Source organism: Apteryx rowi, unplaced genomic scaffold (genome assembly GCF_003343035.1).
Source record: "Apteryx rowi isolate R43461 unplaced genomic scaffold, aptRow1 scaffold_544, whole genome shotgun sequence".
Taxonomy (NCBI): Eukaryota; Metazoa; Chordata; class Aves; order Apterygiformes; family Apterygidae; genus Apteryx; species Apteryx rowi.
The window spans coordinates 64372-78382 of record NW_020450810.1 but is presented as its reverse complement, the minus strand read 5'-3'; the positions used below and the strand labels follow the sequence as shown (position 1 = coordinate 78382).

At 35.4% G+C, this 14011-nt stretch overlaps 1 protein-coding gene across 5 annotated transcripts in view; it reads left to right on the top strand.

The window, feature by feature from the left end:
* Positions 1-14011, top strand: part of DPH6 (diphthamine biosynthesis 6) — a 174492-nt gene that overhangs the window by 97432 nt on the left and 63049 nt on the right. For 4 of the 5 annotated variants that reach the window (XM_026081351.1, XM_026081350.1, XM_026081347.1 and 1 more), the window contains 3 exons: positions 2021-2108; positions 10774-10930; positions 13452-13583. In XM_026081351.1, coding sequence (XP_025937136.1) covers positions 2021-2108; positions 10774-10930; positions 13452-13583 — 377 coding nt within the window. The remainder of the gene's footprint in view (positions 1-2020; positions 2109-10773; positions 10931-13451; positions 13584-14011) is intronic. The other variant, XM_026081348.1, reaches the window with a different exon arrangement.

The following is a 14011-nucleotide window of genomic DNA, read 5'->3' as shown; positions in this document are numbered from 1 at the left end:
CCTAAATTCCTGTGCACAAAACTCCCCCAGTATTTTTCCTAGAGGAAATTTCTGCAGAAGACATTGAGGATGACTCTTTCCTACAAAAGAGGAGAAAATCTAACTTGCCTATCATTTATAAATAGACTTTTGGGTAGTATTTTCACTGGTTGATGCTTTTATCATGTGAAACTTCTGACAAAATGTGTTTCCACAATATCTCCTTTGAAAAAATAGGAAATCTTCTAGACCAGGAAAACAAAAACTTATCCATGATGTTGCTTATTATGGAGAAGTGGAAGTCTCTTTAATATAAAAATTCATGACTATTTTTGCTTAAGATTATTAAATTGAATTGTCATTCCCCTCAAGCTTCATTTAAAGATTATGCTTCACAAACCAGACATGCCAGATTAAGTGAAATATTTGAAAGCAAACAAAATTTATGAGTGAAGGAGGATCTTGCAATCAAAATACTTAACCAAGAGTCAAGAGATTGGTTTTATCTGGCTTTCCCAGGTAATCTGTTGTAATCAGATGTCAGCTTTCTTATGCTCAGTATTTGAGAAGTGCCAAGCACTTACTGTCTCTCTTAAATGGGTATTTAAAGTTGTAATTGATTAACGTCTCTGCAGATCATAAAGACATAGTTCTGTTCTATGTGAATGCTACTTAACAGACCTACTCTTATGATAAAGTTTTATTTATAGACAGAATAATTTGAATTTTTTCCCACTGCAGTCTTAGGGTCTATTTCTTATGATATCCATTTTCTATTACTGCAGATTTCCAAAATGGTTTTCTGCCCATTTTCAGTCTTCCAGTTAGAATTAGAACATACTATGATCATTTGAAGAGAATTATTTCTAAACTTAAAGGTCTATCATTGAGGAATCTTAAAAGAGTAGTTAATATTTTAATCTTAAAGAATCTTGATAATAAAGACTTAATTATCAAAAGATTACTTTTAAAGCTTATTAAAAGGGAAGTGAATACCTTCATTTGCTGAAGGTATTTATCATTATTGTGTAACTTAATGATGGTGATAATCTTAGGAGTTTTTAATTTTAAATTTCAAACCACATTTTATAAAACAGATATTTCTTTTAATTTTACTCTTTCATTAAGTCAGTGGAATCTGGCCAAGACTTCAACTGTTTCTAGTTTGCTTCTTTTTTATGTAGCATTACTAGAAATCTTGTTTGGAATCCCCAAGCCTGTCGGATCTCTTTGAATACTGTGAAGACATCAAGGGCATTGTGGTTTAAAGAAAATTATCAGTATGTCCTTAGCCTTACTTATAACAATTCTCAGATTTTTTTGTACTGCATCTGAGTTTCTCTTATGTTTTCTTTGAGGTTTTTAGTTTCTCACCTTCTGATGTTTGTTTCCTAGATATACCTTTTTCTTAAGTAGTGAAACCATGCAGATGGATATAACAGATACTGCCTTTTGTGAATCAAAGTGTGACAGACTGTGTCTGTAAAAATGAAAACTAAAATTAACTAATTTGAATCAGCACACTGGAAGTTTATCATTGTTACCAACACATTTGGCATTAAGAAGTTGTGTCTAGTAGTTTTCAATATCAGATGCAAGATGGTCAAATCAGTCAGTTTCTCAGCATGAAATATTATATGGTGTTAATACTGTAAGAATTAATTCCTGGAGCATTAATCAGGAAGAATAGACTTTTTTTTAATCTTCTGTTGATGAAATTAGAAGATTGTTTTACTTGTTAGTCTCTAGAATCTAAAACATAATACCATTTATGCTTGCATAGGCTTCAGGTAGCTAAATCTCTCATTAGTGGTCTGGAAGTATAGTTTATCCTTTTTGAAAATTGAATATTAGTGAAGGTAAAATTGTGTTGTTAAATAACCCACTACATGGCAACCTTTTTTTTTCTTAATTGATGTAAAAAAGAAATAATAGCTAGTAGATTTTCAATGAGTTACCTTGGAGACTATGTTGTACCTTGACTAATCACTGTATATAAAATTATACATTAAAATATCATGCTAATAACATTGTATTTCAGGGATTCAGCGAAGGTGGTTTTACATTCAGCTGATGCATTTGCACCTGTGGCTTACCTTCATTTTTTAAAATTACACTTGGAGAATAAGGCAAGTAGATTCCAGATTTCCTATTCCTTTAATTGTAAAGCTTTGTGCACACTTTCTCTTTTTTGTTGCTTTTTCAGTTTGGAATTAAGCTGGATATTCTCATCTGCCTGTACTTAGAAATAGCYATGTACATATTTAGTTGAACTGCAGAAGTTGCCATCAGAAAATCTCAACACAAATGCTTCCCTGTGTCAAATGAATGAATGGAGGTAGTATATTTGTGTACCATTTTTAATCTTGAAACCTCAAGGTACTCAGCAGACACTGTTCAATCAAGCACATGTGTAATCTCTGTAGTGCAGCTAGCCACGCTGTGGAACACAACTGTGCTGGGAAACTACGCGGTGTTGGTCTGCTAGGAGGTGGCTCCTCTTTCTTCTGTTTCTGATGTAAAGTGGTTAGTTTAAAAACCTGCTGATCCACCTGTACTGGTGGCATACTACAGCTGGAGGCATACTGGTTTTGTGGTGTATCTTTTCTATAAGAAAGATACCTCTACATAATGACTTCTATCTTTTTCTATCTTTTTTATCTTTCTCTACTATCTGCACCATGAGTTCATATAGAGGAGATACTCCAGTCAGAGAGCTTAAGAGCAATTCACTGAGACTCATTCTTACAGCTTATGATTCCATGGAAACAACAGAATAGGAATAGGAACTCTAGTGGTTTAAATATTGCAAACTTTTATGTGAGCAGAGCATAACTAAAAAGGTCAAATCAGAATTTATTTTCTCCTGTTTTTTGTGATCACTTTTCTATTTTTTTCCTTCTTTGTTTTATAGGCGAATTGATTTTTTTTCCTCCTGAACATTTATAAATGCTAATACTTTGTTATAAACACAAATATTATTTTGAAATGCAAGTCTGCTCCCCCCCCCCAAAGTTTTGACATATATAGGCTCTGGAAAGGTTGCAAAGACAGGCAATAACAATTGCATAGTGAGGTAGAGCTTTCCCTAACTAACTTGTTGTGCGTGATTACCAAAATCATGATAAAATGAAGATAAAATCACAAAGCTAAAGATTTGGAGATTTCCTTGCTGGCTTGTTTTTTATCAGATATCGTCTTTAAATTCTACTTTAAATGCTGCTTATTTCTGGAGAGAATGCCTCATGATCTTCTGGCTACTGTTGAAGTCATATTTGTATAGACTTTCCTGGTTTTCTTCCACACGTTTAAGATCACTGAACTATGTGCAGAGTTGTTATAAGAATGTTATTATGGTGATGTTTTACATTTCTCACTCTCTTGAGTGACTTCATTTTCTATAATTTTTTTAAATAGATAATTCATGTTGTTTTTTTCCTTTTTAATTCTATCTTTACAAATAGATAAAATGTTCATAAATTTTGCTTCCACGATGACCTCATTTGTTGCCTTGGAAAATATATCCTATCCTATTCCATCCTACCAAGTTATAGTTTCAGATTTTTTTTAAATGTTAAACATTAAATAGTTGTGTGGGAAACTGATGTCAACCAACTATGTTAAGTGAAACCAAATAGGCTGAATTGGGAAAATTGGCGGGGAAGGATGATAATATATTAATATTTCTTTGGGGGCAGTGACTTTGTTGCTCGTGGCAAACTTGATGCTAAAATGTACCATGCATCACTACAATGTGACAGGCTAGCGAAAATGAAAAACACAAAGCTTTACATAAATCAGGCAAAAAAATCGTATTAAAATGCATAACATTTTATATAGGAATCAAGATTTTACTTTTATCTATTCAAAAGCTCTTTTCTCCTTATGTAGATGTTTTAGATTTGGTTAAAGCCTCACAGTTTCAAGCAGTGTTATAGCAAATCATATTTCAAATTCATTGTAGACAAAGCTGTCACACTCTCAAAGAGGTAAGCTTTACAGAGGCACGGCCTGGATTTTGGTATGTAAACTAATGTCTTGTATAGTTAAAAGGAAAATAGTTTGTGTTCTGCAGTAGTTGTCTCATGAGGAAAAGCATTAGAATCTTTTGGCTGTAGATTATTTTATGTCATGGTAAAATGAGCTAGATCTTCAAGAAGTTATGAATATGGAGAATCAGTCGATCTTTCAGAGCATAACATGTTACTAAGTTAGCATAGTTTAACTGCATAATGTTAGAGATGCCATCAAAGTTGATATGCCTGTACTTTTCCTCACTATTTGGTGTTTACAAACCTCATGAAAAAATTTAAATATTAGTAATTCACCACTCAAAAGCCGGTACTACAATAACAAATCACTGCAGGTAGAAGAAAATTCTATTTTAGAAGGAGAACTAATTTTAGTTCCAGGCATTCAAGAGAGAATTGAAAATTGTTCAAAAAATACTGCATTATGAGCAATGCATAAAAGTAGCCACTTAAGTAAGCACTTTGTAGAAACCATTAATAGACTATTTTTAGTTCTTTTTAACTTTTATTCTGTATTTATTTTATCTTAGTTATGTGCCACAGATGTTAATTGTACATTCTTTGAATTTACTTATGCAATTACATCTAGTGTGCCTTAGTCTCTACAGTCTTTCCTCCTCTATAATGCTTTTTTTTCAGTTAAATCTCTTCATGTTTAACTACAAAGTCTGGACAGAAATTTGTTTTAGATTGTTTCTGGCAGCACAATGAGCCCTTATGCCTGGGGGAAAATAACATTTTACTCACTGTTCTGGTTCAATACATTACTGTGCAACTTCAAGACATAGTTTTGCATAATAATTGAAGGATTTTTTTCTTCACCCTCTTTTCCTTCATTACCAGTAATACAGAAAAGGCTAAAGAGATAATTCTGTATAAGATTTTAGTATTAAAACATTATTAAAAGGTTCATAAAAACAGCTCAAGATAACTTTTTTTCATAGATACTTTACAAACTGCTTATTCATGGAGGCCTCATTTACTTCAGTGTAAAAAATGAGGTCACCATTGCTGTGTACATAATACAGATATCTAGCTTCATCAGTATTGTACCTTGCCTGTAAGAGCAAGGCTTTGCATGTTTCAGTGTGTGGCAAAGTGTAGCTTTGAATTCCACCTCCCCTCCCAAGGGGGACACAATTTCTGAAACATTTTCCAATATTTTTTTAATCAAATGTATCAGCATTTGTATTCAAAACAAGTTTAATTTTGAATGTTTTCAATTAATTATACCCATAATTGATTAAAAATGAAACACAATTTTTTGCTTTGAGAGCAGAATGAGTTTGCAAAACACTTCAGTTTTCCTGCAAATTATACTATTGTGTTATTAAGTTAAGCTATGTAGGCTTATGAATGATCAGAAACAGAAATTAAAGCTGTTGGAGCTTCTGCTGATATGGTAATTTTTTGTGAACATCTTTCTGATGACAGTATTGAATGCATTAACTAACATTCATATTTTAAGATTTATTCTTTCCCAGATTTGTGATTTAATAATGAATGCTTTCTTCCTGAATCCCGGTGAATTAAGAGCACACCTGCATCAAGAAATACAGGCACTGAAACTACAGGCCCTCAAGTTAGTCCAGATTTAGAGGGAGTTGCATAGTTTTCTTTCTGCACTTGACAAGAGGACACAGAAAAGTAGCCTGTTTGCCTGTTAGAGACAAAACCATGTCTACTGCTGTTTTTTCTTGCAGCATACTATTGCATTATATTTACCTACCACATATTGATATTGTGAGGCTTATTTCTTTTCCTGTTTGTAAAAGGTCTTGAAATCATCTGACAGAACATACTTCAGAAGTGCAAACAGTTATGTCCCTGTAAAAGGTCAGCAAATCTATCTCAGAAGTCAATTTGAGGATGATTTTAAAATTATTTGTAAATGTTAGAAAAGGTGTCTGGCAAATATTTACATGCCTTGTGTACTAAAAGAGCACCATCCTGCATGTTAGATTTGACTTTAGAGCCCATTTCTGTCCAGCTCCTTCTAGCATGAATTACTTTTGTTAATCTCCATTTGATCACATTTTTCATTTCCAACCCTACAATGAAAATGCTGAAAAAGGAGCTTCATATTTATTTGTCCCATGTATATTAAAAGTGTATTGTGAGCTTTAGGACTTTAGCTATAGAATTAGACTGTATAAGTGATGTTCAAGTGGAATGGGAGGGAATTTTGTATTGCAAAACATATTTCTTATTGTTCTTTAGCGGTCCACTTGGGAAATATCTTGCAGGTGGCATTTTTGGAATATTTTGTCACTACTGCATGGTATTTTCCCTAGCTAACCTTTAGTTTCCTTCTAAATCATAAGAGTACAGGTAATCCTTGTTGTAGATACGTTTTCAAAACTTTGTAAATTATCATAAATTGTTTTCATTGTAAAATGATTTATTTCAAATACTAAGACAACAGATAAAGGATTTTATCTTTCCTGCATCATTTCCTTGTAGATTTAGTCCAGTTCTTAGAGAAAAGAGATTATTTTTTGTCTCTTCTCATAATGAGAAGACTTTACCTGAAGGTCTTTCAGAGTAAATGACTTTCCTATATGTCTGTATGCAGTACTTGAAATACTGCAGGGAGATGCATGTAGTCTCCCTCATTATATTTGTTTTAAGGAATTATATTTTGAAGGTAGACAGCAAAGAATAAAGAGATTATCATAGTCTTTCATTATAGAAAGGTCTTATGAGCTCTCTCCTAGGATATTCTCATTGCTGTTCAGTGGGAGAACTATCAGTTTTGGGATTTTGTTGTGACAGGTTTTTATAACAGTTTCTGTGGTGGAGCGTTTAAGCTTTTTAAGAAGGAAATCCGTTGTTTTCATGGAAGACAACTACATGGATTTTCAGCTATATCAGTCAAAGTCATAGCTTCAAGGCTTTTCCAACAGGAGAATTTGGATCATGGAACACTCATGTGTTTGCTTAACTTTATTCTGGGCCCACTTATATCCATGAAATGAGTTATGCATTTAGGCTCTGATCCAAAATTAGGTTAATATCACAATGTACAGTAGGTGTGGGAGAAACAGTGTAACAAAAGGGAAAATATATTGCTGCTGTGAAGGATGATGAAAACATTATGTGATAAATTAGGCTCTGCAAGATTTAATTAAAATGTCATTATAGCAAGGTGGGGGGTTTTTTTTGTTTGTTTGTTTTTTTAATGGTGAAAAAGTTATTCAGGGAGAGTTAGTCTCTTTGTGGCAGTCCATGCCTTTTAAATTTTAAATTCTTAGATATTTTCACTGTGGACGGGAATAGGAAGTCAGCATTTGTGTAAGGTTTGAATATAGCTACTAAACAGAGTCTGGCAGCTCTACTTATATTGGCATTGAGCCTGTTGCTCTTTTGGTGCCAGGTTCCACACCTAATACCTCTGCTGAAGCCTGCACCTGTGCTGCTGTTGAAAGTGATTGATTATCTGTTTTTGGAGCATTGTGGGATTCAGCCTTGAATGAATCATTGCAATGTATCATAGCCATTGAAATCAACAGGAGTCTAATTATTTGTGTAGTCTTTCATTTACATCACAGACATCACAGAATTTCTACTCCTTCTCTAGTAATTTCAAAAATTTTGCAGCTGAGCGGCTATGTATGTGTATAAACATGTATAATTTTTCTAAATCTGTGAAATGATATTGATGTAGGCTTACCAACATATAGAATATTAACATATTTAGGAAAAAAGGGGGATGCAACTGAGTGATATGAAAATTTCATCTGGCATACATTTGGGATATTTGTAATATTCATGAATTACAAAGCTACAGGGAAGTTCTGCAGGTCAGGCCAGGTCAGCTGTGATACAGTCTGCGTGTTGTACTATATCCCCATGATTTTTTTTATGAAGCATATTTTGCAGAAAAGATATTTAGAAATGTATTTAAAAGAACGATTTTTATACATGGCAGAAAAATGGGATAGGTGCTGTTTTCACATTCACTTGCATAGTATCATAAATTCAGTCTTTCAGATTAGGGAATGGAGAGATGTTACTAGTCTTTAATAGTTAATACACAAGATTTATGCATCAATAGTTGTCTTGAAAGGTAATAACATAAAGCTGAACAACAGAATGAAACAAGGAGGCTATCATATTGACAAGCTGGAACTTCTCCTTTTCTAGTTAACATAGTTTTTGCCTGATGATTGTTACATCATATTGAGGTTTAAATTCAGGTGGTTTAAAAACAAAACCAAGGGCAGCAGTGTGATACTGTCATTCATATCATAATGTCTATGCATGTTTACTCACAGAGTAAGACCAAAAGATGCAAACTCTGTAATGTTGTTTGTATGTGACAGCAGTACACTGTGAATGTCCATGTGAACGTACATGTTCCGATGCTAATTGTCTGTTTCATGATGGATGTTACAGAGTTTAGCCAGTGAAAACATCTGTAACTTAAAACAACGATTTGCAAGAAGGAAGTGGGAAGACTTAGTACTTCATTCCACTGCACAGCCTGTATATTTCTATAAGGGAACATGTTGTGGAACTTTCCTTATGTTCTTGATCTTGATTCTTGTAGCATGATCTGGCTTGAGATCTATTTCAATTACAGATTGATATTCCTGCTTCTTTATTTTCTAGTCATACCTGTGGTGACAGGGGCTTTCAGCCAGCCCTCTGGGTAACAGCAAAATATATCAACTCACAGCAGTTGTAGAAGGTGTAATTCGATGAGTAGGAAAAGGTATAGATGCTGTTGGATGCTAGTATATTGTAATGTTTGGAATGCACACATAGTATTTGTGCTAAATTGCAGTCTTCGTCTTTGTGCTATTATGTTATGTTTAGTTGACTTATTTTAACCTCTCATGTACAATTGATTCACATAAAGTAGATTATTGCATTGACTTTCATGCCTTCCTAGGAGGAATGAATAAAATGATATCCAATCAAAGAACATCAGCCCCTCTTAGAGCATAGCTTTCGTGTTTACAGCTCTTATAAAACTCCCCTTGAGCCTTTTTAGAGGCAGCAGAGCTGAGTGTCCTCTCATAGGTAATGACCTTTTTGTAATTTAGCCTTTCCTGAGAATTTCCAAACACACTGCTTTCACTTAACTGGATGCTTTTTCTCGCCAGTGAAGTCAGAAATTTATGTAAATGTTGAGTTCTCAGTGCAGACTTTTGACGCATACAATATTTTCTTGGGGTTGGGGGGGGGTCTTTTTACTTAAGATCTAGAGAAAACTTTTACAGTTGCAGTAAGTTTTTTTTTTTCTGGAAGAAAACTCACAATATGTGATTGACTTTTTCTAAAGCCTTATATATTCAAAATTAATTAGTAATTTTTAGTATATCCCTTTTTGTTTGCCAGCTTGATGAAATCTCCTTTTTAAAAACCAGAAAATGCGGAGGTCAGACTTTGGAAGATGTTACTTAATATAATTTATAAACTTACGAGTGCTTCACTGTATAATATTAATACCCTTTTTCATAGTGTTTTTGCATGACATTCCATAGATAGTGCATGATTTGTGAGCTAAAAGAATATTCAACAGTGTCTAATTCATACTTAAGGATTCCTGAATGATTCATATTTTGTCCCATTTTTATCTTGCTTTATTTGGCTTTATCATCATTTTGTGAATTTAGCCTTTAAGAAAACTGCAATAAAATGCATATATTGCACACTATATGAAATTTAAAGCTTTGAGCAGCAAATTAATTGAGAGAATCTGGAGGTACAGCATGCAGTGATGTTTGGTTAAGGTTTATGGGCAAATTCTGACATAATTCATATTGTTTTTAGATGAAGACAAGTAGTATTAGCCAAGCTAATGATCCCAAAATCAACATGCTGTGCAGATTAGGCTGTCTTGGGAAATCAGATGGCAAAGAGTTGTGGTTCTGATTGTTGCTATAAAAAAACAAAAAAGTAAATACGCCTGCTGTGTTTACATGACTTGYTGAACGCATAATGAGCACAGTATTTCGGAAGTCTGGTCAGCACACGCTCTGACTATGCTTTTTGGGTTAGAAGGTGTACTAAGTTTTCTCTTACTAGACCCAAGAAAGTATTTAGGAAGAAGAGAAAGCACAATGAATTATTTTCCTTCCTTGTGCACTGAACAGTATAGGTCAAAAAGCTACCTTGAAGTATAATCTTGGGAAATGCTGTTCTCTGTATCTCAGAATTCTGAGCATCCCTAAGTGTAATGAGTTTGATGCAAATGGATAGGCTTTTCATGAGATGAAGGTAAAGAAATTTTTACAGTGGCTGCATTCACTCAAGATTCTTTGAATAGAATATCAAGAAGGTTTTTAAATTTTCTTTTTAATCTTTTGCTCAATTTCAAATGCTTAGTGACAGCGTTATTATTAAATTGTCGCTGTTATGCTGTTCTTTTTTTTTCCCCACTTAATTTATCCCATTTTTGGAAAATACAGTTTTCTTGCATAATTATGGAATAAGATTTATTCATCATACAATTCTTTCTACCTCTTTTCTTGGTCTCTGATTGATTCTTGTATCTATTGTTCTCATTTACTGCTGAATCTACATTTTGATTCCATATGGTATGTCAACAGGAGCATGTTGTATTCTGCTAATTTGCAGCCTAAATAGTTGGGAATCCTATTACTGTTCTTCCATGGCTTCTTCTAAGTTTAAGTATATATTGGGCTGTAGTATTTTTTCAATATCAAAAAACAAGAACATTTAAATGGTGTTTGATAATTTCATACTGCTTGGCATGCTGTTTAGATGCTTATTGTATAATATTTGTGTCAAGCAGGGGGAATCTTCAGACACATTCATGGTCAGTAGCTGTTCTTGTGAGCTAAGCTGCAATGATGGCAATATTTTAACTTCATCAGAAGAGGATGAACCACAGAAAATCCTTCCTGTCATCTGGAAGTCAAACACAAAGCATAATTCTCTGGATTTCAGTGAGTTTTGCACAACTCAGTCATTAGAAAAGTAATATTATTTCTTGTTGGAGGAGTATGATGTGAAGTACTGTAAGAACACTCCTTAAAAGAATGTTTGTGACCTTTAATAGCCAGTCTGAAGATAAAGATATCCTAGTACAATGCAATTTTCTGTATTTATATATCTGAAGTAATGAAGCAGTTCCAAGTTCTTTTTCAGAAGGAGGATAACCCATTTTTTCTTTTTTTATTATTATTTTTTATTGGAAAGTGCTCCAAATTTCTTATCATATCAATCTTATTTAATGTGTTTTGGTTTTCCGATCAAATTTTCTGTAATATGATCATTCATTAGAGTAGAGGGAGTGAGTTTTATTTTAAAGATCATATTAACACCTGTACCCTAACTCTACAGTTTTCAAATTGAAAATAGAAAAGCAAACTCCAAAATTAAGTATAAAACACACCTTCAACTTGCTTTTCTGGTATATAGGCCTGTCCTATTTGTAGAAACAGTCTCAGGGTCACATGCATGATCAAGTTTAGCAGCATAACAGAATCACGGAATCACAGAATCACTGAGGTTGGAAGGGACCTCTGGAGATCATCTAGTCCAACCCCCCTGCTCAAGCAGGGTCACCTAGAGCACATTGCACAGGATGCATCCAGGCGCGTTTTGAATATCTCCAGAGAAGGAGACTCCACCACCTCTCKGGGCAACCTGTTCCAGTGCTCTGTCACCCTCACAGTGAAAAAGTTTTTCCTCATGTTCAGATGGAAKTGTCTGTGTTTCAGTTTGTGCCCGTTGCCTCGCGTCCTGTCACTGGGCACCACTGAAAAGAGTCTGGCCCCATCCTCTTGACACCCTCCCTTCAGATACTTGTACACGTTGATAAGATCTCCTCTCAGCCTTCTCTTCTCCAGGCTAAACAGGCCAAGCTCTCTCAGCCTTTCCTCATAAGAGAGATGTTCCAGTCCCCTAATCATCTTTGTGGCCCTTCGCTGGACTTGCTCCAGTAGTGCCACATCCCTCTTGTACTGGGGAGCCCAGAACTGGACGCAGTACTCCAGATGTGGCCTCACGAGGGCTGAGTAGAGGGGGAGAATCACCTCCCTCGACCTGCTGGCAAYRCTCTTCCTAATGCACCCCAGGATGCCATTGGCCTTCTTGGCCACAAGGGCACATTGCTGCCTCATGCTTAACTTGGTGTCCACCAGCACTCCCAGGTCCTTCTCSGCAGAGCTGCTTTCCAGCAGGTCAACCCCCAACCTGTACTGGTGCATGGGGTTATTCYTCCCCAGGTGCWGGACCCTGCACTTSCCTTTGTTGAACTTCATGAGGTTCCTCTCCGCCCACCTCTCCAGCCTGGCCAGGTCTCTCTGAATGGCAGCACAGCCCTCCAGTGTATCCGCCACTCCTCCCAGTTTTGTATCGTCAGCAAACTTGGAGGCTGAGGGTGTACTCTGTGCCTTCATCCAGGTCATTGATGAAGAAGTTGAACAAGACTGGACCCAGTACTGACCCCTGGGGGACACCGCTAGCTACAGGCCTCCAACTAGACTCTGTGCCACTGATCACAACTCTCTGAGCTCTGCCATTCAGCCAGTTCTCAATCCACCTCACTGTCCACTCATCCAGCCCACACTTCCTGAGCTTGTCTATGAGGATGCTATGGSAGACAGTGTCGAAAGCCTTGCTGAAGTCTAGGTAGACAACATCCACTGCTCTCCCCTCATCTACCCAGCCAGTCATTCCATCATAGAAGGCTATCAGRTTGGTTAGGCATGATTTCCCCTTGGTGAAGCCATGCTGACTAGTTACTGTCTTTTAGGTGAGCTGCAGTAACGATTATATGCCTGATATTAGCTTTGCCTCAAACATGAGGTGATTGATGCAAGATAAACCTTGGGTTCATAGGGCAGTATCTCATTAAACTACCACAGCATCACTGTGGCTTTAAACCCAAAGATCAATAAACTTTTTCTGAAAATTAAGTTTCATTGTGTCACAGTGTTTAATATTGAGTAGTCTTTAGGCACTTGAATATGGACAAGTGCCTAGTGAGAGGTTAAAAAATGCCTAAATATGTTAGGTTAAACCATCTAACTTCCTTTAAAATTTGGCAGATAACTTTGAAAATCTGTTCCTGTGTCACTCAGGTACTTTTAAATTTTTGCTTTTCAATGGCACATCTGTATCAGTACAGCTAGAGAAACTGTAAAAGGTCAGCAAAAAAAGGAAAGGAGGAGGAAAAAGTACTGAAATCTTCAGCTAAATAATACTTTTAAGCATACACTCTGAAGGCAGTGTTGGAGAAGGATTCATCAAATACCGTTTGGAAGCTTTGACACCAGCACATTTACTTTTAATATTTGTTTTATAACTGCTTGTCTGTAAATGAGTTTTGAAGATGTTTTAATAACTTTTGATTTTTTTTTCTGTAGAAGTTCTTCTTACCTAGACAATTTAAAAGATATTCTTGCCTAACCTGGTATTCTTCATCATTGTAATCATAGTGCTGTTCTTCATTTCCCATAGCTAAGACATTTGGAAGTTCAGGAAAGTCCCTGCGTGGTTACCAGTGGTTTTCAGGTTTCACTGCCCACTTTCTTCCATCAGAAGGCAAAAGTACTCAAGATGCAGCAAGGGAAGCATTTTCTTCTCTCCAAGGTGCTTTATTCAGTTTACCAATTATCTGTTTTATTAGTGCTGTTTTTATTATAGCATTTTATAAAGAGTCTGTATTCTCGTATGTTCTTATAACTTTAAATGTTGTGATTTTCAGTTTGTCATCTCATCTTGACTTCAGTTGGTATCATGATATCACAATTGCTGGCTTTAATATTGAACACATTGTAATTCACCCCATTTTTGAAGACCCTCAAAGCCAGAGTTGTGTTCGTATCACTGTAACAACACTATTTTCACAGTACTTTTATGCTTTATAACTTTCTTTCAATAAATACTGCGTGTGTGTGTGTGTGTGCATGTGTGCTATGGATGCTGTCTAATCGCTAAAGCACTTTTGTAGCTACCATAATTTGAAATTAAGTTTTCTAGAAAGCTGTTTCTGTTGCACATTTTGGCATCTAGGATTA